At 42.2% G+C, this 26,493-nt stretch overlaps 1 protein-coding gene across 3 annotated transcripts in view; it reads right to left on the bottom strand.

Annotated features, from left to right (window-relative positions):
• Positions 1–26,493, bottom strand: part of tmem135 (transmembrane protein 135) — a 302,235-nt gene that overhangs the window by 136,415 nt on the left and 139,327 nt on the right. For all 3 annotated transcript variants that reach the window (XM_078402681.1, XM_078402680.1, XM_078402682.1), the window contains one exon: positions 17,316–17,381. In XM_078402681.1, coding sequence (XP_078258807.1) covers positions 17,316–17,381 — 66 coding nt within the window. The remainder of the gene's footprint in view (positions 1–17,315; positions 17,382–26,493) is intronic.

Below are 26,493 nucleotides of genomic sequence, written 5' to 3'. Positions count from 1 at the left end.
ATCTGCCGAGCAGTCAGGGAAAAGTACCAAGGATCAGGCAGGGGTAGCTGGGGAGTGAAGAGGAGACTGGGCAGAGGGTGACCTCTGAGGTAGGTGGAAAGTGAAGGACCTGGCAAATGATGAGATCCCATTGCAGCTGCCCAAAATGACAAACAACGACTTGGTGGTTCCTAGTAGGGTGAAAGGTGGGGAGTTTTTATTGCAGTATGGACACAAAAATATACTGAAATGAGTAGTCATGTAACGATGCATATTCCATTTCATCACTTCATCTACAAATTGAGATTAAAGTTAAATCGAGTCTTGGACCAGCACAAATGCCACATAGTATAATTTTACAGATGAGATAGTGTGCCGAATTTACTGACCAGAACAATATTGAGACCCCAAAGATACAAATTGTCAAAAATGTGAGAATTATCCCACTATGATTGATGTGCTCCAACCAACCAATACCATAAAATGGATTCAATTGCTCTTAACACTTCACTGCTGTGGGGAAATTGGCAGCACCAATAAAAATGCATTGACATGGAATCATACTTTGTATATTTCTCTGCAATGTATATGCCGTAACATTCATCTTTTCCCTATGCAACACCAATGCAAGGCCTTTGGATAGAAATATTTTTAAACACAGATGTTAAATGATATGTATTGAATTACATTTCCAGAGCTAATCTAGCCTTCATTCTTAAGGATTAATAGTTTCTCAAAAATAAGATCCAACATGGCAGTTGAGGTTTGTAACTGTGCTGCATTTTGCCATTGCATTCTACATTCAAGGAAACACTAATAGATCTTCAGCTTTGTTCTGTGGGTAACTGAGCAAGTTTCAGACATTCTGACAGTAATCTGAAAGGATACTGCCTTCTATATATAACAAAACACAGTAAAGCACTGAGGAATTTCAATGTCTGTGGAAAACATTACTTCTAAAATCTAATTTTGTATCTGTGGCTTTTGACGTGGTGGTAAATCTGACAATGTCAACAAATCCTGTTTATTCTGTAATGGTTATTGTCATAAGCGATGATTGGGCTTGGAGATGAACACACACTTGTAAAATGCATGGGTCAAGTACACTCCCACAAGATCCTTAATCTGAGCTGCATTTCTTCTGTTTATATGTCGCTATTTCAACTCCTTAAAAGTTCAAAACTTGGCTTATTACTTTGAGAGACTAATGAATCATCCCAAAATAACTTCCAGACCCAGCATTTTTAAAGAAATGAAAAGGATTCAAGCTTATTAAAAGCTCAGTAAAGTAAGTGGTGCTGGGCTGAAATACAGTGGGAGAAGAATCTTAAATCGTCTTCATGATAGCTGGAATACAAAACTCGAGGAACTATGATATTTTTGTTATGTGAAGCTTTTCCAAAATTCAGCTAAGACCCAGCTCCCTGCTTTAAAAGGCTTGGAAAGCCCTGTTGCAGTTACCACAACAAATAATCATGTACATTAATGATTAAAAAACTTCTGAATCTACTGTTGGATGGGATTTTGAGAAATAAGGAAATTAGTATACCAAAAATGTTTGGGAGACCAGTGCTATATCTGCCATTGGGGTCACTGAACGGTTGATGGATAGTCAGAAGCAGGATTGTAATGAGGGTGAAAATGACCTTTATGTTTGCCTGCTGGGCAGATGTTGCAGCTTGTTTGTAGAGACAAGTAGGTCAGAGGTGTCCAAGCACAGAACAGTTGGACACAAGACTAGGCTAGAAGGTGGATTTTCTTGCCCCTTCACAATCAACTACATTTAATGGGAAAAGCCTGTCGGATAATTCAACTCCTACATAGTGCAGTAATTTATATAAGTAAGCCTATGATTGACTTTGTGTTAATACAATGTTGTAATGCAATGGGTAGCGATCAGGAAGTTATAAGGCAAGTATTAAGACAAACTACAAGCGACTCCAAATAATTCAAGTGTAAGCAAACTGTGATTTATTTAAATGTTCTTAGCTTCGCCACATGTTCAAATATTTTTCTGACTAAAAAGGAGCTGCATTTCTCATCCCTGGGATAAAATGTACTACATACTAATGAAAGACGCCTCAATTATAATTTTTAAAGCACTTAAAGGAGTAATTTTTGGCAACTTCAATCGAATTCCAAGAAGGAAAGTGTTCCAAAATAACGATGATTATATTTATAAAGCAACTGTGGCTATCACAGTACATCTCACTGAATCACATGGCTTTAGTGTAAATATTATTCATTAATGGGGCTAACCAATTGCTGGGCCATCCAAGAGTTTTATTTAATACTAGACGACCCGTGGACCCATTGGGTCCCCGTTGTTAATGAAGGTTCTTTAGTAACTTGTCAGTTTCTTTGTTGAACTAAATTAAGGCGCATGTTGCAATCAAATGCGCTTGAACAATTGGTTGGGCAGAAAGCAGCCAAAACAGTACACGATAGCGCAACTATTTGAGCAAAACACGACCCATGGACCCGTTGGGTTCCCGTTGTGACAGCGGTTGATGAAAAAAAAGACACACCATTTTAATATTCTTGAGCGGTCAAACTTTAACTTGAAGAAAATTTGAGCATTTACCTCAGGAGTCATCCTTCAACATTTGAACCACAACCCCAATCGGCTCCAAACCTCTCCTGGCATTGGTCTAGCACCTTCCCCGTCCCCCAGAATCAGTCAGACCCCCCACACCACCCCCCCCCCCCTGCAATGCACAGCAAGATCCCACTCAGATTATACTCAAATAATCCTTGCATTTGAACCACAACCTCAATCGGCTCCAAACCTCTCCTGCGTTGGTCTAACATCCTTTCTTCTCCCACTCCAAAAGTGCACAGCAAGATCCCAGGGTATATCCGAGGCTGTGGTGGCCGGGGAGTCTCCCCCGGGGCCAGGGGCGGGCGAGGGGGGAGAGTAAAGGGGAGAGGGAGCCACTCACCCCAGCCCCAGGCGGCCATCGCGGCGGCCAGCAGCAGGAGAGCGGCCGCAAGGTGCTGCCCCATGTTCGTCCTGCCAGCGGCCATCTTCTTTGACTTTCTCTCTGCTGCTGCGCTGCACCACCGGAGGAAGGTCAGGCGCGGGGCACGCCGGGATGGGTGCCGGTCCTCCTGGCGCTGCTGCACAGGCGTACCACCGTCGGGCCCGGAAACCCGCCCCCAACTGCACAGGGCGGCTGCCAGGCCCAGTAACCTTCCCCCAACTACGCAGGTGTGGCGCCAGGCCAGACAAGTGGGAGCGCACTGCGCTATAAAGTTATTAAAGTTTATAAAGTGAATTACTTTAAAAATATAACGAAACTTGATACTGCACACCGCAGGCAAATGGTGAGTAAGGTGCCCCAAAAATCGTTGCGCTATCATGTACCGTTTTGGCTATATTTCGGGAACATACAAGATGAGACTTTTAGTAATATACTAGACCAAGTGGACCCGTTGGGCCCATTCCTCATAGAGGGGGAACAGGGAAGGAGAGAGGGTGCCAGTCACCTTGGCGGGCCCATTCCTCGTAGGGTTTCCATTGCAGAATGTCCCTCATTTATTCTAACTGATGGAAGCTTGTTTATTATTAAGTATAATTTGGTCAAAACATTTGATATCACCTGGGGAAGTGGGACCTGAAAGAAAAGATGGTTTGCACCTGAATTGGAGTGAGATCAATATCATCGGAGGGAGGTTTGTAAACACTACTTGGGATGTTTCAAACTTGCAATGGCAGGAGGATGGGAACCTAACAGGTCAGCAAGTGGAAAGCTTGAGGGGTAGATAGTGGTTACATCAAGTAACTCTGAAGAGGATAGGCAGGGCCAGGTTAATGAACATGGTTGGACTGAGGGCTAAAGTCTATTTATTTCAATGCAAGGAGTATTAGGCGTAAGCCAGACGGAATTGTGAAAGAACTACATGTCGGGGCCTTTATAGAGACTTGTTTAAGAGAAAGGCAAGACAGGCAGCTTGTATTGTTTCAAAATTAGATGATTCTGATGCAATAGAGACGGATTTAATAGAACAGAACAGTTCAGCATAGTAACAGTCCTATGACCCACAATGTCAGCACCGACCACAATACCAAGTCAAACTAATCCTCTAACCTGCACATAAACCATTTCCCTCCATTCCCTATATGTTCATTGCAACAGGCGCCTTAATTTAGTTCAACAAAGAAACTGACAAGTTAATAAAGAGCCTTTAGTAACGACGGGTAACCCAACAGGTCCACGGGTAGTCTAGTATCTCTTAAACATCACTACCGTATCTGCTTCCACCACCTCCCCTGGCAGCACATTCCTGGCATGTACCGCTCTCGGTGTACAAAATGTTCCTCTCACTTCTCTCTTAAACTTTCCCCCTCTCAAAGATTTATCATCTTGCATTTGATATTGCCGCCTTGGAGAAAACAGGAATCTATTTACCCTATCTGTGACTCACAATTTTCTATACTTCTATCAACTCAACCTCTGATATTCCAGAGAAACCAATCCAAGTTTGCCCAAACCACCTATGGATGTATCATTAGCCAATACCTAATCCAGGCAATATCCTTGTGAATCTCTTCAGTACACCCTTTGTGGAAAATTTAAAGGAGATTTTCAAGCAACTTTTTTTTTTGGTCGGTTCGTTGAATTGCCTGCCAGGTGAGGTATCAGGTGAGGCAGTGGTGAGGAAGAAAAATCACTAATGGTGGAAAGTTAACAGTGGCATCTATTTGGAGAAAGAAGGACTCGTCATGCTCTTTGGCCCAGTAGGGTCAGCCAAAACTAAAGCAAATCTCAACCCATTTTATTTAGAACTGCTTCCACATTTGAAGCGAGCATGGGACCCTGCACATGTGGTAGAATTTTACATAAAACAAGTGAAAAGCACCATTTGATGTCACTGAATACATCCAATGGCCCTTTTGTGCTAGTACACATGCATGCACATGGAATGGACAACCACTTGGCTGGAGTCGTCAGCTCCACCCCAGAAATATTCCCCCAAAGCAAAAGTATAAGCATCTCTGTGTTACGGATTTAATCTCCCCTTCACCATCAGATGCAATTTGCACGCTGCATTGCCTCCACGTACTCATTAAAGCTCCTCCTCATCCACACAACATAAATTAAAAGAAAGGAAAAACAAGAACCATAGCTATAGACTGACTCGTATGCCAGCACCCAGCATCCCTGAATGATATGAATAAATCCAGTTAAAGCAAAGAGCTTTTTACTGCCACATTTGGTTACTGAAGACAACTTCAGTGAAATCATACACATTTGATACAATTCAAGTCACAATATCAATGCAAATCTAATTGTAACTACTATTTTTAAGCAGTCTTAAGTTGCAAAAGATGTGTAGTAAAAATCATATGCAGACCAGTTCTTTACATCATATAGGTGAAGGCCATAATGACTTTGATTTTGTGTGCTAGGCAAATAAAGTTTTGTTTATTCAGCTGTGTAATGGTTAATAGCCGTCAGCTCCATCACAAATAACAAAGGACGAACTTGCAAGATTATCAAAAGAATTACTGGCCAGCTAAGATGTTCTTCAACTACCAATTAGTTCTGTTTCATGTAAGTGAACCAACCTTTGGATAATTTACTGCATGATTAGTTCAAAAGAGTCCTTGTGGAATGATTAAGTTCATACCAACTTTGAACAAGTGATTTGCTATAATGTAGTAGTACTTCGAATGAAAATGTCCTGCAGAAGGAACAATTAATTTTTCAAGAGTTAAGTGTTTATTTCTCATCGGGTGGAAATGTCAAAGGCTAGAGGACAATATGAGAGCAGGATCAGGATCATTGTACTGGTACTATTCAATCAAATTATCAATCTCTACTCTGACTCATCGCTACTCGTTATTCCTCCACAAACAGTGGTACGATCAGTAACTTTAAAGATGGCATTGGATCAATGGCAGTGGCTGTACAGTCAAGGAAATAGAAAGTAGGGGAGAAAGCACACCCTTGAGGTGCTCCCGTGTCGATGGTCATTGAGCAGGACGTGTTGATGACAATTTGTGAAAGGCTCAGCTGAAACACGATAACCTTTTCACACAAAGGGTTGTGGGTGTATGGACAAGCTGCCAGAGGAGGTAGTTGAGGCAGGGACTATCCCAACATTCAAGAAACAGCTAGACAGGTACATGGATCAAGCTGCCACAGGAGGTAGTTGAGGCAGTGACTACCCCAACGTTTACAAAAGAGTTAGACAGGTACATGGATAAGACAGGTTTGGAGAGATATAGGCCAAACCCAGGCAGGTGGGGCTAGTGTAGCTGGGATATGTTGGCCGGTATGGGAAAATTGGGCCTTAACGCCTGTTTCCACACTGTATCACTCGATGACTCGATGACCCTAACTGTAGTTGAAAGGAGTGAATGTTTCGAATCTGGCCGCTTGCGCTGGACAGATTCACTGGAGGTGCACTCATCCAAGAATTGAATCACACTCCTGTATCTTGAGGATGATTGAATATCATTTGATCATATCATCAGAATTTGGTATATCAGATGAAAAAACACTTCTCCCAGGATACCCAAATGTTGACGTTTTTGTAACCACAGTATGTATATGGTCCAGTTCTGTTTCTGGTCAAAATTCTTTTAAAAATCCTTAAAGATAACATTTCACAAAGAATTCACAAATTTGTGGTGGAATTGAAATGTGTTCTTTTTATGGACTAGGTCCAGGTCAGTACTATATACTTAACTGCACAATAGGGAGAAAAATGATTTGATCACTTGCTCAGCATGGTGCAGTGAAATTTCTTGCTCACATAAAGCTCACAGATTTGGCAATGATACCCACAGAAAGTGCAAAGCAGCAAAATGGTGCAAGATTGTAGTGCAAAAAGTAATTATAGTATAATAATGGAAGAACCGAATAAGGTAGAGTTAAGAATAAGAGTATCTCAGCTGCACGGAGGCAGAGAGGAAAGCTCTTCAGCAGGTAGTCCATAGAGCTCAGAGGACTATCGGAACACAGCTACCAGCCTTGGAGGGCATCTACAACACACGATGCCTCAGAAAAGCCACCAGCATCCACAAAGACTCTTCACACCCCTGCAACAGTCTGTTCGAACTTCTACCATCGGGCAGACGATACAAGGCCTTCTACGCCCGCACCTCCAGACTCAGGAACAGCTTCATCCCCAGGGCCATAGCTGCTATGAACCGGTCCTGCTGAGCCGGATGGTCACATCGCACAGTGAACCGGCACAGACATATCTGCACTTTATTCTGTTTTAAAACTCTTCTAATTTGTTTCATTGGGGTGTTTAAATTAATACTGAATAGCTAATTAATTTATTGCATCAAATGGAAGTCGCATTCCCAATCTCGTTGTACCCCTGTACAATGACAATAAAGATATATTGTATTGTATTGTATGTGGCAGGACCTCTGGGAATGACATGTAAAAGAGGTGATTGCTTCAAGGGTCTGATAGCCATGTGGAAGAAGCTGTAATTAAACCTGGATGTCCACGCTTTCAAGCTCCTGTATCTTTCCCCCAAAGGTAGAAGAGGGAAAAGGGAACAGTGAGGGTGGTAAGCATCCTTGACAATACTTTCAATCATCCTGATGCAACGCATTGTGAAGATAGAATGGATGGAAGTAATTGACAAGCCTGTAATGGACTGAGCTGTGTTCACCAATCTCCACAGGAACAGGTGGTCAAGTGCAGAACAGTTGCAATACCAGCCGGAGGTGCATCCTGTCAGGTAACCCTCTGTGGCACACTTGCAGAAGTTCAATTGAACCTTTGTGGCCATGCAGATTCTTCTCACACCCTAAGAAAGTAAATACGCTGATATGAGTTCTTGCTCACTGTATCACTGCAAAGAGACCAGGTTACTTTGCTGGTGATATGGATGCCCCGGAACTTGAAGTTGTCAAGTTAGATTCATGGGAGGTGGTCTTGGAGAGGATGCATCTTGGACAATAGAAGCTCACCCCCTCCATGACACACTGGTCAACCTTCAGCAACAGACTGGTTCCATCAAGATGCAGGTCAGAATGCCACAGGAGATCCCTTTTCCCTGTGGCTATCAAACTGTACAACAACTCCCCCTTTGGTCGTGGGGTAGACTGACTCCCCTTCCTCCCCCCCCACCCAATCCCCCCCCCCCACCCCCATCTTTGCACATCCCCAATCCTTTCCACATCACATTAATTTCATGTTTCATGTGTTTTATGACTGTTGGCAGATCAATTTCCTTCCTGGTATAAATAAAGTTCTATCGTATCGTATCAACCATCTCTTCAGTAACTCAGTTGACGAGGACAGGATTGTTTTCGCCCCTTGCTTCCTTAGGTCACACTCACATATTTTGTCTTGCTGCTGTTAAGAACTCGGTTGTTGTGCTGACACCATGACACACAATTCTTGGTCACTTTTCTGTACTCCGTCTCATTATTGTTGTTTATCCAGCCAACAACAAAGGTATCATCAGTGAACTTAAAGATTGAGTTGGCACTGTACTTCAAGAGTCAAGAGTGTTTTATTGTCATATGTCCCAAATACAACAATTAAATTCTTACTTGCTGCAGCACAACAGAATATGTAAACAAAGTACACAGTAAACAATAAAATAAACGAGAGAAAAAAAAGTTCAGTGTATATATATACACATACTCACAAGTACACACACACACACATATATATATATATATACACACACACACACACATAGGTACACACAAAAAACAACCAATAGTAGTGCAATAATAACAATAATAGTCTACTATAGTTCAGAGCTTATTTGAGGTTATAGTGTTTAATAGACTGATGGTTGTAGGGAAGAAACTGTTCCTGAACCTGGACATTACAGTTTTCAGGCTCCTGTACCTTCTTTCCGAAGACAGGGATGAAATGAGTGTATGACCAGGGTGGTGTGGGTCTCTGATATGCTGGCTGCCTTTTTGAGGCAGCGACTCCGATAAAGCCCTTCGATGGTGGGGAAGTCAGAGCCGGTGATGGACTGGTTAGTGTTCACAACATTTTGCAGACTTTTTCGCTCCTTTTGTTCAATTTGCCGAACCAGGCCGTGATGCAACCAGTCAATATGTTCTCTACTGTACACCTGTAGAAGTTCAAGAGAATCCTCTCTGACATACCGGATCTCCGTATTTCTTCTCAGGAAGTAGAGGCGTTGATGTGCTTTATTTATAATTGCATCAGTGTGCTGGGTCCAGGAAAGATCTTCGGAAATATGCACGCCCAGGAATTTGAAGTTTTTTATTCTCTCCACCATTAGGATTGTGGGTTCTCATCCTTCCTCTTCCAAAGTCCACAATCAGTTCATTGGTTTTACTGATATTAAGAGCCAGGTTGTTGTGCTGGCATCATTTGGTCAATCGGTCGATCTCACTTCTATACTCTGACTCATCACCATCTGTAATTTATCCAACACCGATGGTGTCGTCGGCGAACCTGAAGATGGAGTTCGCAGTGTCTGGCTACACAGTCATGAGTATAGAGTGAGTAGAGCAGGGGGCTGAGCACGCAGCCTTGAGGTGCTCCCATACTGATTGTTGATGAGGAAGAAGTGTTAATTCAATCAGACTGTGGTCTGTGGATGAGGAAGTCAAAGATCCAATTACAGAGGGATGCGCAGAGACCCAGTTCCGTGAGCTTGGTAACCGACTTTTTTTTAAATCAAAAATATTTAATAAAATATGTACAATACAATAAAACCAAAACAGAACCCACCACTACAATACAAGACAAACAATAAACTATTATACAATTATCTTACACTCCTTGTCAAGGATGCAATCAACCCCCTGCAGCGCCCAGCAGTCCTGGAAATCCCCCAGGATGCCCATGACAGTACGTAGTCTAACACTACCCGGGCGCGGACGTAGCCCCGGAAAAGGGGCAGGCAGCTGGCTCGGGGGTAACCAACTTGGAGAGGATGATGGTATTGAACACCGAGCTGTAGGCTATAAACAACAGCCTGACGTAAGTGTTTTTATTGTCCAAGTGGTTCAGTGCGGAGTGGAGAGCCAGTGAGATCGCATCCTTCGTTGACCTGTTGAGACGGTAGGTGAACTGTAGTGGGTCGAGGTTCTTGTTGAGGTAGAAGTTGATATGCACCATAACCAACCTCTCAAAGCACTTCATCACCATGGACGTTAGTGCCACTGGTCAATAGTAGTTGAGGCACGTCACCTTTACTCTTCTTGGGTATTATTGATGCCCTCTTAAAGCAGGTGGGAACCTCAGATCTCAGTAATGAGAGGTTGTAAATGTCCGCAATAACTCCAGCCAGTTGGTGTGCACGGGTTTTGAGAACTCGACCGGATATACCATCAGGTCCAGACGCTTTCCGAAGGTTCACCCCCTTGAAGGATCTTCTGACGTCGGCCTCTGTGACTGTGACTCGGGAAGGCACATCAGTGTTCTCTCTATCAAAGCATGCGCAGAACGCCTTGAGCATGCCAGGGAGTGATGCTTTGCTGTCGCTTGAGCTGCCTCCTGATTTCGCCTTGTAGGAGGTGATGGCATTCAAGCCCTGCCACAGTTGCCGAACATCCGCCTCATCAGCTTGGAGCAAAAGTCCCTTTTGGCCTTTTTGATGGCCTTGTCAAGGTCGTATCTGGACCTTGCCACAGTTATGTGTATAGGGAGTAGAGTTAGAGACTGAGCACATAACCCTGAGGTATGCCAGTGTTAAAGGTCAGGGTGAAGGATGCGTTGTGACCAATTCTAACTGACTGAGGTCTGATGGTCAGGAAATCCAGATGCAGTTGCAGATGGAGGCCTCAAGACCAAGGTGCAGATGTTTAAGGATGAGTTTATTCAGTATATCGGTAAAGGCTGAGTTTTAGTCAATGAATAGCATCCTGGAGTAAGTGTTCTTATTGCCAAGGTGATCTTGAGGTGAATGTCGTGCAAGATAGATGGCATCCTCTGTAGACCTAATTTTCTTGTACACAAATTGCAAGACTGGCACAAATGTGGACAATTACCAGTGTGCCAAAGCACTTCATTATTATCGATGCAAGAGCTACTAGGGAGTAGTCATTGGGACAAACCACCTTATTTTTCGAGGTGACTCAAATGACGGTGGATTTCTTGAAGTAGATGAGGACAATAGATGTTGAAGAGAGAGGCTGTAGATGCCGCCAAAGTGTATAGCCAGTTGATTAGCATAAGATTTCAGAACCCATCCAGGTACTCATGCTGGGCCAGCCACTTACCAAGAGTTTCGCAGATCAGATCTCTGCCACAAAGATATATGGGACAGAGCCAGGAGGGCACTGGGGAAACGCCTGTGGAACTTTCCTTGCCTATTCAAAATAGGTGTAAAAGGCTTTGAGCTCATCCGGTAAATCATTGTCAGAGATCTCATCTGATTTCACCTCTACAGCTTCCTCTGGCATCTCATTGCATATATGCACCACCCTCTGCATGAGGAAAGTACCCCTCCGGTCGGTCTCTGTTAAATGTTTCTCTTCTCACCTTAAACATATGCCCTCTAGTTCTAGACTGATTTATCCTTGGAACAAACATGCCAATTGCTTTTATACCTTACATGATTTTGTATACTTCTGCAAGGTTACTTCACAGCTTTTTTCATCCATGGAAAAAGCCTATCCAGTCTCTCCTTATAACTCAAGCCTTCAAGGCTCGGTAACATGCTGGTGAACTAGAAACACCTTTCCTTACATTACAAATGCCTCTCTGAATTCGTATTTCTTTCACATTACTCATACCCAGAATATTTATCCCATTGACTTGTTGCAAGCCCTTTTTGAGCCACATTGCAACTTATCATCCGATAAAAGTAGACAAAATACGAGAAACATTGAATGTGAGCAGGTTGGCCAAAGTAGTGCAATAAGGGAGAAATTAGTTTACTGTTACACATGTAGCCAAAGCTCTAACATGATTACTTCCAGCAAATCTTCAGCATTCACTTCTACCAGAGGTCAATCAACAAAATATCTTTTTTATTTGTTTGAAATATGCATTTTCCACCATTTTCTTTTTGAATGGATGTATCCCAAGAGTGTATAGTTTCATTCAAAGCTGAGCCTTTCAGTCTACAACACAGAGTTACAGAGGATGAACAATTCAGTCCGTTCTTTCCCCTGCTCATATATAACTGAATTTGTAAAGCAGAGCTCAGGGGCATTTCAAAAATGTACTTTTCTTTGGTTCATAGTACGTTCATATTTTCTTTCTTCCACAGGAAGCATGTTAGTTTACTATGAGTGACAATTTACAGTATATTCTATATTCAAAGGTTAAACTCTAGCAAGACATACACTTCAGTTTGATATATAGCTAGACCTACCTTGCACAGAATACAACCAAGACTCTACCCCAGGGGCTTAATATACAAGAAATTATCCAAAAGGGAATAGAAGACTAGAAATTAGAGACACCTCACAGCGATTGAAACAGAACTTTTGAACCCTTTGCAATAATAACATCTTTGTAAGTTGAAGGCGAGGGAAAATTGTATGGCTGGTATCACATCACTAGTTCGCTACATTATGTGTCTGTGAGTGATTATGCCTGGCATGCCCGTAGGCTGAAATCATTGGAAGTAATGGCATCCAAATGACACTAATTGTAATGAAACTGGAAGATCACGGTTTTACATCTCATTTTGGCCTTTCACCCCTTCTTTCAGACATTGTTCGTGTAATGTACTTTATGAATCTTCGCTGTTCGGCTGACATTTTCTCATGCTCTCTGTTTTGTCTTTCTGTTAAGCTTTAATCTAGAAAGCACACAGCACAATGACGATCAAGCAAAAGTGAAGACCAATAATATATAGCTCATTACAAAAATAAATGAAATGCATTCCACAATTAGAAAAAGAAACACAATTCTACCAAACTTTAAAGGTCAAAAGCCTTTTACTTCTGATGTCTCAAGCACTTTCAGTAAAACTCAAGGATTTATAATTTTCAAATTTACCCACAAAAAAATTCAGGAATAACTAAGTAATAAACTATTATAGTTGAAAATCAGCTTAATTACTTCAAATATATTTTCATTCGCCTTTATAAAGAACTAGACCAAGTGGACCCGTTGAGCCCAAACCTCTCCTGCATTGGTGCAGCACCCTCTCCTCCCCCCTCCCCCTCCCCTTTCCCCCCCCCCCCACTTCCCTCCCTCCTTCCCCCTCCCTCCCCCTCCCCTCCTAGGAGATAGATTTAAACTTTAAAATTTAAATAACTTTAAAAATATAACACCGATTTCAATGAAACTTCTTCCATTAGCACCAAAGGGACGACGGTGAGTAAGGTGGACCTAAAATTGTTGCGCTATCGTGTACTGTTTTGGCTGTAGTTCAGGAACAAACAAACAAACAAATAAGAGTTTTAGTATATAGATGGATATAAAAACAATGGCTTATATGCTGTCAACTGATGGCAGGAGTAGAGTTCCTATCATCAGGCAAATACTATGTTTTTAAATCACAATATGTTGTTTTTACAAATATATTGTGAAAATTACTTTTGTCTTCTTCATCTCTACTTTATCACAATCATTAAAAACATGCACTAACTCCAAAGTTAATGCAATAACCAAAGAACCCTACATATAGATATGTAACCTGAAACTTTGCAAATAATAAATTCCATCGATATCAATCCTTTTTTATCTTATTTTCTATAATCATTAAAAACAAGTTGCATCTCTTTCCATACAATTCCCTCCCCTCCCCCCCTCCCCCCCCCTTAATTTATCTGTCGCCACAGGGGCTACACACTGCAATAATGAAGTGGAGAAGCACCTATCGCACTATGTAGTTATTGCAATGCTACACAACAATGCAATGTAGAGAAACTCAAGAAGACTACTCAGTCCCCTGTGCCTATCCGGCCAATCAATCACATCATGGCTAATTTTTACCTCAACTCCATTTACTGGTCTTTGTTACATGTCCCTCACTGACCTCACCTGAACAAAAACCCATTGATGTAATTGTTGCACGTCTCAACAGATCCAACGTCCACCTTTTGTGGTGGAAACAAAGGGTTCAACTACCATTTGTCTAGAAATGCCTATTTCGAGAAAACTACAATGGCTAAGAAAATAGCTTCAAGTAATTAAGAATATTTATTTTAAAAATACATGATTTCATGTTTATTCAGCGATTAAAAGCATCCAGAAGGTAAAAATTTAATGGTTGTACTCAATGTAATGTTCACAATCACAATTCACTCAGGCAAAAAAACTTATACAAGAACAAAGTAGTAACCTAAAGCTACAGAAAAAAAAATTGTTAAGAGTATTCATTTGCATCTCACAAACAGGATTTTTGTGAACATTCATCCTTGTGGTGTGTTTCTTCAAAATTATCTAACTTTACATGAGCGAAAGAATGGCTGACAGTTAACTGGCACATCCAAATGGCAAAACGTATTGAAAATTCTGACAGCAAGAGATTAAACTTTTCATAAAAAGTCATTAATCTGAAACATTAACTGTTATTACTCCACAGATTCTGCCTGGCAAGGCGAGTAATTTCAGTAGTTTCTATCTTTATTTCAGTTTAAAGCTACATAGATTCAACATTACTTCTGTGCCAATGCAAATGAGAAATTCGCAGAAATTACTGGCTGTGCGAATTGTTGTGGAGAGGATCCCGCGCGCTTAGTTGCTGAACGGCAATTTCACAGCATATTTACGATACATTGATATCCCTTGAAGTTTATTATTTTTTGAGCCATTACTTCTAATATGCTTTGCTGTCTTTAGCAGTCCTCCAGATGATCTATTTGGCCCATTGGATGGGTACTAGTTACAGGCACATACAGCCTTACCTGCGCTCATTTTTTTCCCCACCTTCTCCCTCCACCAGATCATAAATCACCCTCCCCTCAATTCCTTGTGCCTGCAAGAGCTATTCTCTGCCCAAAAACATTCCTCTAAACTATCTTTCCAAAGCCCTACCCCCACTCTTTACTGTGCACATTCCGAATATGCCTACCCCGTTCTCTCCAAAATATAATTTCCTCACAGTCCAAATCATCCCCAATGTTTTCACCCATTTTTGTAACTCTCTTACCATTCTGCTTACCTTGTCACTTCTTGCTTCCATTTCCTACACCCATTGTTCTCTTTGTCTCTCATCTCCAACATCCCACCTCCACGACCCAATCATAATCTTTTTATTTCAGAGGTACTCTCCAAAATCTGATTTTCCTTTCTACTACCATTGCATTTCTCATACTGCTTGGTCTTAAGCACACTCATCTGAATAGGGCTTAGTAATTAGCAACTGGCATACACAAATAGTTGATAAAAACATAGCCTTTTTTGAATTTATGGATCAAGATTTGAAACAATCATTAGGCCAGACCTGTGATATGTTATACAAGCCACATGTGAAAGTCAGTGGACATTCACTGAAAATCATTTACAAAAGGTGTCTACATTTTGAAGAACATCAGCTCAGCTTTGGTGATTTGGGATCTGAGTCGCAGTTCCTGGAAGCAGTCACACCCTTGTGTTAAATGTCATCTGGATTTGGCCAGGGATTGAGCACAGCAGGATACAACTGCAATCAGGAAGGTATTCAACAGAGGATATCATGATGCAGAAACGTCCACCTTTGACCAACAAAACTTAAGGTAGCAGCTGTCTGTTCAGATAATGGGCGATCAGCACACAGCTGCAGGAAGTCACCCAGAATGAGAAGGGAATGAGAAAAAGCTCTGAGGCATGGTACAGGATAGCAATATTAAGAGGCTAAATATTCTGCAATTGTGAATATGATGCCCAAAGGCTGTGTTTCTGGCCCTGTACCAGCATTAAACACATCTCCTTGAAGAAGAACTTGGGAGTAGGAAAGAAAAAAAATCCGGCTGGCATGGTCTATGTAGAAACCAAAGACATATATAAAATTAATAAGGGCAATGCAAGGAACTGCAGATGATGGAATCTTGAGCAAAACACAAAATGCTAGAGTAACTCTGGGACAGGCACCATCTGTGGAGGGAACGGATAAGTGATGTTTTGGTTTGGGACCTTTTTTCAAAAGAGTGTGTGGGAGATGGTCACATAAGCAACCGTGAAAGAAGAGCAAGCAGGCGTGGGGAGAGTGGCAGCCCTTCAGCATCACTGACTCATGCGTGAGTGAGGATGCTCAGTACTCCCAGCTCTGCTCAGCTTTACCCGGCCCCCAAGTATTGTGGTTCAGTTGGGGGATGGAGGTGTTGAGGGGGAGGAAGGCACCTGGAAATGCCCCATTCCCACCAGGCTAAGATGCTTGCAATCTGTACTAGCCAGCAAATTCATCCCCATTCATTCCATCAGTCTGCCACACATTATTCGTAGTACAGGATGTCTATGTCAGGTATTGTGACATGGGAAGATCTGTAACAGGGGCATTTCAGGAAGAGATGAAGGGCAAATGGAAAAAGATGGGGAATGGTATCTAGTATGTGTAATGTGTGGATGGAACCACGGGGACGGGGGGCACAGAAATTGGTGATGGAGAGCTGGAGGGAGGGGTTTAGGAAAGGGAACAAAATGGCTGAACCAAAGATTCACCAGGAGGTAAAAGAGAGAGGGAAACAGTTTGTACGGGTTAGCTGGAATTAGAGCATTTGACATTTATACCATTGAATGGAATGCAAGGTGCTGTCCTTTTAATTTGCATTGGGCCTCACCCAGGACGTGGAGAAGGCAGAGAACGGTCTGGTCAATATGAGAATGGAAAAGTAGTTGAAATGGTCTGCTCAGCAGTGCTCAAGCAAGTATAACCACGGCCTGAAGGCTGGGGATGTTGGCTTGGGAGAGGATAGTGATATAGGTTGACTTATCTCGCTGAACAGGCCCGACCCTGAAACGTCCCATGTCCATTCTCTTCCCAAATGCTGCCTGACTTGCTGTTTTGCTTTGGCTTTGCTCAAGGAAAGATGTAAATGTGTTCGGAACTATTCAGAAAAGGGTAACACTGCTCAAACCTGGAATGGGAAGATTATGCAGGCTATACGTGCGTCTACCTTAAGATATTAGAATTAGAAGGGATTCAATCGAAACACACGATTTTGCGGGGTTTCAATATGGTGGACATCAAAATTACCTTCCCTCTTCCAGGAGAATCTGGAATGCCATTTTTTTCTCTCCCAATCATAATCCAATCCAAAACACAGAAATGGATCAGGCAACTGATCAAAATCCTTAAAACTGAAAGGCCATTTCCAAGTTACCCAATTGCCAATTGCTAGATCATCCTTTATTCTCTTTTCGCCCTTTCCTTCAATCTACTTGAATTCAACCTTCTGAATTAACAGTTAATAATGTAATGTATACTGTAGCAAATTACTCAATGTTTAAATAACAGTAGGCAAATATTGTATAAATTCTTACCTCCCCATGTTTAACTGGTGTGAAAAGACCCCTTGTTACAGCCATTCGAAATATACTTTCAGTTGCCTGTAAACAAAGAGTACATTTGTTACAAGAGTACAAAAGCTTGATGCTTAATGGGCACCATTTTGTAATAACACACACAGCATTAAGTAGACATGTAAATCATGTAATAAAATGCCGTAGAAGATAAAGTCTTCCTTTTTAAACCATTAATTAAACTGATTTTTGTTTTGAAACTCTTTTCCTGGTAATCTGAAAAAAATAACAGGATTTTGATTTTCTAAAACTAGATCTGGTCCTGCAGAAGTATGAAAACAACAGTTTCCTATTATTAAGTATTTTAATCCTGAAGTAAATTAATCCTTAGGTAAATTAAAGATTTCTGATCAGCCTTCAACATTGTTAAAATCTTCACTATCTCATTGTAATGTAACTATCCTTATTTTCTAGAAATTTCAATGGAATTCTATCAAAAATTAAAAATATTTCTCTCCCTTCTCGTGGTATAGATAAGTCATCTGTTGTCAGAATATACTACAATAGTAATGTTGGGAGTTTCAAAGAAAACTTGAGCTACAGGAACTTTACACTTGCTGAACATCACATCCGACTTCAGAGTTACACTATCTATGCCAAGTCAAGTCGGGTTCGTTGTCACAAGTATGGCAAAGTAAAAATACAATGAAAATTAGTTGCAACAGCATCAGAGGCACATCGACTAGACCTATGCACTGTATTTACAGTACATATATTCAGTCTAATTCAGTATAAAGAACAGCACCAAGGTCAAACAGGTGGGGGCCAAATTTTCCTGAACTGGGGACTAACTAATAATTTTGTATCATTATTATTATCTAAAGGTGTTTTTTTACCTTAAAATTTGTCAGATTTCCTGCATATCACTTTCATATCTTTTGAAGATTTGGCTAGTTTAAGTAAAAAGTGGAGCTCTGAGGATTTTGGGAGGGGAGAGGGGTTGTGGAGGACAGGATGCAGGGAACAGATGGCAGGATGGTGAGAAGCATTATAATATTATATGCCAACCATTAACTTGCTTAAACAAGATAGAGGATCAGTCAAAATTGAATTCACCAACCTACATAGTAGCAGACTCTGGATTTGTTTTCACCCATTTATTCATCTACAGAATGTGAACATTAGTGGCAACCATTTACTGCCCCTCCCCCCTCCTCACCACCACCCCCACCCCCACTCAAATTTTGTTGCAGGCCTCCAGAATTAATCACTTTGGAACTTTCCAAAAACTAGTTTTATTTTCTGTTTATACAGTTCACTACTGCACAAACATTACGCTACAGGTTTGAATAATTTTTTTTTGCCTGAAAATCCATTTAGGAAAAATTGGAATTCAAGAAACAAATCACATGGAAGTTTTAACTCATTTGAATAAGTGCTCGCATTTCTAACAGGCCAAAACAATTCTCCAACAATATGTTGATTTTCTTTTAAAGATTCAGATACAGAATTGGTAACCAAAAGGTAATTAAAAGCACAATTTTATGGCAGGCAATCATATTTCGACCACAGTAAATCCGTTCTTAACTGGTTTCTTACTAAGTTCCACAAATACATTTGTCAGCAGTTCAAAACATACAATAATGTACATTGAGGAAAACCGATTGTGATTTGCAATAACATTTCATTATTAAATTTTCCAATTGCAGAATTCTATAGTACACACAAGGTCACAGAAAACATGATTACATTCCCAGATTTACAGAGGATCATTCATTGTCCTTAACTGTAACTATAACATAGGCATCCTCACAGCTAAACACAGATGGTATATGAGCAGGACTCACACCAAGTAAATGCAGCAACTACAAAACAGAAGAACAATTGTTTTCTAGCAAATACGAGTAACATAACACAAGTAATTATACACCTGTCTGAGGGGAAAATACTTCTATACGATGGCATGTAATTCTAATGGGGTTGTGGTGAATTCACTTAAATTGTCCAACATCCATGGCAACCTCAAGCTCTATTTCTTCGACAAACCCACTGCAACAGAAGAGGGAGTACCCTACACAAGCTTTTGTACTCTTTGAAACTGCTTTCTTTCATCAGCCTCCCACCAACATTTTTAAGGATGTTTCAGCCAAACAGAAGAGTCTGTAAATCCAGTTAAGCCTCTTTTTTCTATTGAGAATCACTGTTGTGTGGACCTTTCTTTCTACACATGCAAGAGATCTTTTTAAATACACTGGTACTAATACAACCACATCGCATGTCAAACCTATTCAAATACATGCCAAATCTGCAGGCCTTGAATGGCTAGTATCACAGATTCTTGATAGAAACTGCACACTTGATGTGTTCTGTGTCACTAAGAAGATTAACACAAGTACAGCTTCCTTTCTGAAAAGGAAAAGAGGTGGCCACCTGGACCCATTACAGACTGACAAAGGAGAGACTATAAACGACTGTGATAACTTCACTAGGTCAAAGGAAATAGCAAAGAAACACATGCAATAAACAATAAAACAAATCAATTGGCAATAAAACTTTCCTGCACATCACAAGTGACATAATTGACCATTATTACTTGTCAAGCAACCTCAGACTTTCTTTCTTATAGATACATAAATTCATGGTTTCCTGGTGGGAAAGGCAAAATAATTCTATGACACTACCTGACATTACCCCACTTTTCAGGAAAGGAGCGAGAGAGAAAACGGGGAATTATAGACCCGTTAGCTTGACATCGGTGGTGGGAAAGATGCTGGAGTCAATTATTAAAGAGGTAATAACAACGCATTTGGATAACTGTAAAAGGATTGGTCCAAGTCAGCATGGAATTATGAAGGGAAAATCCTGCTTGACTAATCTTCTGGAATTTTATGAGGATGTGACAAGTAAAATGGATGAAGGAGAGCCAGTGGATGTAGTTATCTGGACTTTCAGAAAGTCTTTGATAAGGTTCCACACAGGAGATTGGTGGGCAAAATTAGAGCACCCCCCACCCCCACTTCTCCCCTCCCCCTTCTCCCCTCCCCCCCTCCCCTCCCCTCCCCCCCCCCCCCTGCATCTAGCCTGTCCAATCCCGTAAGAATTTTATGTTTCTATAAGATCCCCTCTCATCCTTCTAAATTCCAGCAAATACAAGCCCAGTCAACCCATTCTTTCATCATATGTCAGTCCCGCCATCCCAGGAATTAACCTGTTGAACCTACGCTGCACTACCTCAATAGCAAGAATGTCCTTCCTCAAATTAGGAGACCAAAACTGCCTGCAAGGCAAGGCAAGGCAAGGCAGGTTTATTTAAATAGCACACTTTATTTATATATTTGTTAAGGTTCAATAGGGTAGGCTGCTCTGCAAACTTAGATCGTATGGGATCCAGGGAGAGCTAGCCCACTAGATAGAGAATTGGCTTCATGGAAGGAAACAGAGAGTGATGGTGGAACATTGCTTTTCAGACTGGAGGCCTGTGACTGGTGGTGTGCCACAGGGATCTGTGCTGGGGCCATTGCAGTTTGTGGTTTATAATATCAAACGATTTGGATGCAAATGTAGATGGCATGTACATTGTAGTAACTTTGCAATGACACTAAAATGGGTGGTATCGAGATAGTGAAGATGGTGAAAAGGAAGCAGAATCTTGATCAGATGCACCAATGAGCTGCGGAATGGTTAGTGGAGTTTAATGCAGTTAAGTATAAGGTGTTGCGTTTTGGGAAGTCAAACCAGAGCATGACCTTCACACTAAGCGACAAGGCCCTGGAAGCAATCGAATCGACAAGTGTAGTACATAGTTCCCTGAAGGTGGCATCGCAGGTAGATAGGGTGGTCAAGAAGGCTTTCGGTACAGTGGCCTCTGATGTATAGTCAGCTTGTCGACTATAGAGGGTGGGATGTTATGTTACAGTTTTACAAGATGTTGGAGTATTGTGTTCAGTTTTGGTCACTCTGCTGTAGAATGTTGTTACGCTGGAAAGAGTGCAGAGAGGATTTATAAGAATGTTGCCAAGACTTGAGGGCCTTAGCCATAAGGAGAGATTAGGCAGGTTAGGATTCTATTCCTTTCAGTGCGGGAGGCGGTTATAGAGGTGCATAAGATCATGAGGTGAATAGATGGGGTGAAATCACTCTTATCCAGAGTAGGGGAATCAAGAACCAAACAGCATAGGTTTACGGTGAGAGGGGGGACCTTAATAGCAATCTGAGGGACAAATTGCTCACACAGGATAGTGGAGGCAGATACTGTAGCAATATTTAAAATACATTTGGACAGGTACATGAACAGGAAAGATTTAGAGGAATATAGGCCAAACGTGCGCAGGTGGGACTCGTGTAGATCAGGCATCTTTGTCAGCATGTGCAAGTTGGGCCAAAAGGCCTATTTTCATTCTGTATGACTCTCTTTATGACCCTATGAAGGATATCGTTTGGAAATACCCCTCTCTGCTTTTTGAGGAAAGGACCTTTACTCTGTTAATATTTAATTCCTATTGATATTATTTTCTTCCGATTTCTATAAGCTATTTTATTATAAGATGTTATCAATAATAAAAGGTTGGCTAGGGATAGAATAGGTCCTCTTAAAGGTCAGCACGGCCATTTTTGTGTAGAGCTACAAGAGATATTGGATTAATATTTCTCATCAGTTTTTACTGACATTGTGAAGTTTTAGATCAGATATGAATTGCCAAAGAGGAGGTATTGGTGGTTTTAAACCATATTAAGGTGGATAAATCTCCAGGGCCTGACCATGTGCATCCTTGGCAGCAAGAAAGGAAATTGTAGAGGTTCTTGCAAAGATATTTGAATGATCTTTAGCCACAAGTGAAGTTCTGGAATACTAGTGGAGGATGGCTAATGTTGTACTGTTAATTAAGATGGGCAGCAAGAACAAACCAGGGTTCATAGGCTGGAGAGCCTGACATCAGTGGTGGGAAAGTTCTTGAGGGGATTCTTCAGGGTTGACTTTAGAAGGAGGCTGACGGTCCACAAACCTGTCTTCATCGACAGATCGCGGTGGCGAAAGTCAACAACTTCACGTTCCTGGGCATGCATGTCTCTGAAGATCTGTCCTAGACCTAGTACATTGATGCAGTCATTCAGAAAGCCCATCAGTGCATCCTTAGAAGATTGAGGATATTTAGTACATCAACAAATACTCTCTTGAACTTCTACACGTATATGGTAGCGAGCATACTGATTGGTTGCATCATGGTCTGGTTCAGAAATGAAGGAGATTACAAAAAGTGGTGAACACTGCCCGGTCCATCGTGGTACTGATCTCCCCACCATCGAAGGGGTCTATCAGAGACTCTGCCTCAAAAAGACAGACAACATCATCAAGGACCCACATCACACTTGCCGTGCTCTCATTTCACTCCTACCACTGGAAAAATGGTTTAGGATCTGAAACCCATGTCTGCCAGGTTCAGGAACAGCTTCATTCCAACAACCATCAGGCTATTGATCACTAAAACACTAATTAAACTTTCAAACTATGAACTGCTTTGATTGCACTAAGGACCTTAGTTTTTGTTTCGTTTGTTTGCACTATATTGGGGTTTTTATTTATTTAAACTTTTTTTGTTTATTATGTTATCTGTGGCATTCTGTGTTTCCAATTTTTTTATGTTGCTGCAAGTAAGAATGTCATAGATCTGTTTCAGTTCATATGTCAATTAAACACCCTTGAGTCTCTCTTGATTCTTGGGCAAGATCTATCATCATTTGGATCGGCACAGACAGGTTAGGGATAATGAGCATAATAATAATAATAATAATAATAATAATAATAATAATAATAATAATAATAATATTCATTTATTGTCATTGCAACGAGTACAACGAAATTTAAAAATAGCCAATCCTGACGGTGCGTACAAACATATATGCAATAAATGCAAAAACAAATAAATACATAAATACAATTATATTAAGTACAAGATTTTTTAACGGTGTTGCCTAGTGCAAAGGTAGTGTTCAGTTCTCGTATGGCCCTGGGGTAAAAACTGTTCTTAAGTCTGTTTGTTCGGGATTTGATCGACCTGAAACGTCGACCAGAGGGCAGATGAACAAACAGACGGTGGCCGGGGTGGGATGGATCTTTTATTATTTTGCCTGCTCTACTGAGGCAGCGTAGGCTGAACAGGTGCTCCAGGGAGGGCAGTGAGCAGCCGATGATCTTCTGGGCCGTCGTGATGACCCTCTGAAGGGCCTTCCTGTCCTTTTCTGAGCAGCTGGCATACCATGTGGTTATACAGTATGCCAGCACACTCTCGATGGAGCAGCGATAGAAGGACAACATGAGCTTCTCCTGCAGGTTGGTTTTCCTGAGGATCCTCAGGAAGTGGAGTCTCTGCTGTGCCTTCTTTACTGTGGTGATGGTGTTGGTAGACCAGGTAAGATCCTCTGCGATGTGCGTACCCAGGAACCTGAAAGCGGGTACCCTTTCCACACAGACCCCATTGATGTAGAGTGGGTCGTATTCTACACTGGTTTTTCTAAAGTCAATTATAAGTTCCTTTGTTTTGGAGGAGTTCAGGACCAGATTGTTCACTGAACACCATGCTGCCAGCCTTTGGATTTCATCCCTATAGGCTGTCTCATCTCCTCCTGAGATGAGTCCAACCACAGTCGTGTCATCCGCGAACTTGATGATGGTGTTGGTGGGATGGGTGGGGGCGCAGTCGTGAGTGTAGAGGGAGTAAAGGATGGGGCTCAACACACAGCCCTGTGGTGAGCCGGTGCTCAGTGTAATGGTGGAGGAGAGGTGAGGGCCTATTTTGACGGTCTGGGGCGGTTGGTCAGGAAGTCCTTGATCCATTGGCAGATGGTTTGGGAAAATCCAAGGTCGGAAAGTTTGGTGACCAGTCTGCTCGGGATGACCGTGTTAAAGGCAGAGCTGAAGTCGAGGAAGAGCATCCTCACATAGCTCCCCTGGTGTTCAAGGTGGGTCAGTGCAGTGTGAAGAGCAGTGTCGATGGCATCCCCTGTAGACCTATTTGCTCTGTAGGCAAACTGGTGTGGGTCGAAGGTGGGTGGGAGGCTGGCTTTGATGTGCTGCAGGACCAGTCTCTCGAAGCACTTTGTGATGACCGGTGTGAGTGCTACCGGACGGTAGTCGTTAAGGCCGCTGATGACAGACTTTTTCGGCAGTGGGATGATTGTGGCGGACTTCAGGCAGGGAGGGATGGTGGATTTTAAAAGGGACAGGTTGAAGATTTTTGTGAAGACCTCAGATAATTGGTCTGCACATTCCCTCAGCACTCTGCCCGTCACACCATCGGGGCCTGCAGCTTTCCTGGGATTCACTGCTCTGAGCACGCGCTTAACATCATACTCCTGCACAGTGAAGGTGTTGCTGTCAGGTGCTGGAGAGGGTGTTATGTCTGCCACTGTAGCTTTCACCTCGAAACGAGCAAAGAAACAGTTAAGTTCCTCTGCCAGCGAGGCGTCGCCGTCGGCAGTCGTGCGGTTGCTGGTCTTGTAGTTGGTGATGTGCTGGATGCCTTGCCATACCCGCCGTGGGTCATTGTTGGTAAAGTGGTCCTCAATCTTCCTCTTGTAGGACGCTTTGGCATCCTTGATGCCTCTCTTCAGGTTGGTTCTAGCAGCACTGTATAGAGCTCTATCACTAGACCTGAAGGCGGTGTTACGGTCCTTGAGGAGAGACCTGACATCCTTTGTCATCCAGGGTTTCTGATTGGGATACAACCGGATGCGTTTGTCGACGGTGACATTGTCAACACAGTTTTGGATGTAGCAAAGTACAGTTGATGTGTACTCCTCCAAGTCCTGATCCTCAAAAATATCCCAGTTGGTCCTTTCGAGGCAATCCTGCAGCTGCGAGGAAGCTCCTTCAGGCCATGTCTTAACAGTCTTTATGGTGACTGGAGCTTTCCTCCTGAGTGGGGTGTATGCTGGAGTTAGGAATATGGACAGGTGATCTGACTGCCCCAGGTGTGGTAGTGGTGCTGACCTGAAACCCTTCTTGATATTTGAATAAACCTTGTCTAGTGTGTTTTTCCCCCTGGTAGCACATCTTATGTGTTGTTCAAGTTTCGGGAGAACTGACTTTAGGTCTACATGGTTAAAGTCCCCGGCTATGATGTGGGCTGCTTCTGGATATGTGCTCTGTTGTGAGTTTATTGCACCGAGCAGGTAGCCTAAAGCTGTGCTAGCGTTAGCATTCGGTGGGATGTAGACTGCTGTTACTATAACCCCTGTAAATTCGCGAGGAAGGTAAAAAGGCCTGCATTTAACTGTTAGGGACTCCAGATCAGGAGAACAATGGCTATCTATGATTTGGATGTTAGTGCACCAGTTGTTGTGCACGTAAATGCATAACCCCCCCCCCCTTGCTCTTACCAGAGTCGATGTTTCTGTCCCAACGAAACGCTGTACGCCCGGCTAGCTCAATGGCTCCGTCTGGGATAAGTGGATGAAGCCATGTCTCTGTTACTAAGAGAATGCAACAGTCCTCCACGAGTTTGTTTGCTGATATCTGTAGTTTTAGTTCGTCCATTTTGTTGATGATGGATCTGGCGTTGGTGAGAAACATGCTGGGTAGCGGTGGTTTGTGTGGCTGTCTCTTTAGCTTGGCAAGTATACCGGACCGGCATCCTCGCTTTTGCTTCCTGTTTCTCCTCCGCCTGCGACGCCTGTTCACGCCGACAACTATCCACGGAGCGCCCGGTGTCCTGGCTATCTCTTCCGGTATATTTCGCGGGTGTGGAAATTCGCGCACAAGGTCCCGATTGCACTGGAATCCTATGATCAGAAGATCCTTTCGGTTGTAGGTAGGATTTGCCTGATTTGCCTGGTTTGCATGACTAAAATTGACTAACAGACATAACACAGATAACACACATAAAACGCACCGAAAGGGAGAGCTGTGAGCCGCTGCGTCCGTGCGCGCCGCCATCATGGCTTTATGTGTGTAAAATCACAAACTTGATAGGGGTTTTTTTTCACTGGAGAATCACTGGTCAGTGTTATCTATATTGATGATTTGGATGACCATATAGCTAACTTTGTTAGCAAATTTTTAGAGGACACTAAAATTGGTGCTTTAGTGAACAGTGAGGAACGACATCCAAGTATATAACAGGGTCCAGATCAGTTGGGAAGGTGGGCCAAGGAACAGTAAATGGATTTTAACTGACACATATAAAATTTTGCACTTTGGTAT

The sequence above is a fragment of the Rhinoraja longicauda genome, chromosome 7, assembly GCF_053455715.1.
Source record: "Rhinoraja longicauda isolate Sanriku21f chromosome 7, sRhiLon1.1, whole genome shotgun sequence".
In the NCBI taxonomy this organism is placed as follows: Eukaryota; Metazoa; Chordata; class Chondrichthyes; order Rajiformes; family Arhynchobatidae; genus Rhinoraja; species Rhinoraja longicauda.
The sequence above is the reverse complement of the archived record's forward strand: the minus strand, read 5'-3'. Positions and strand labels throughout refer to the sequence as shown.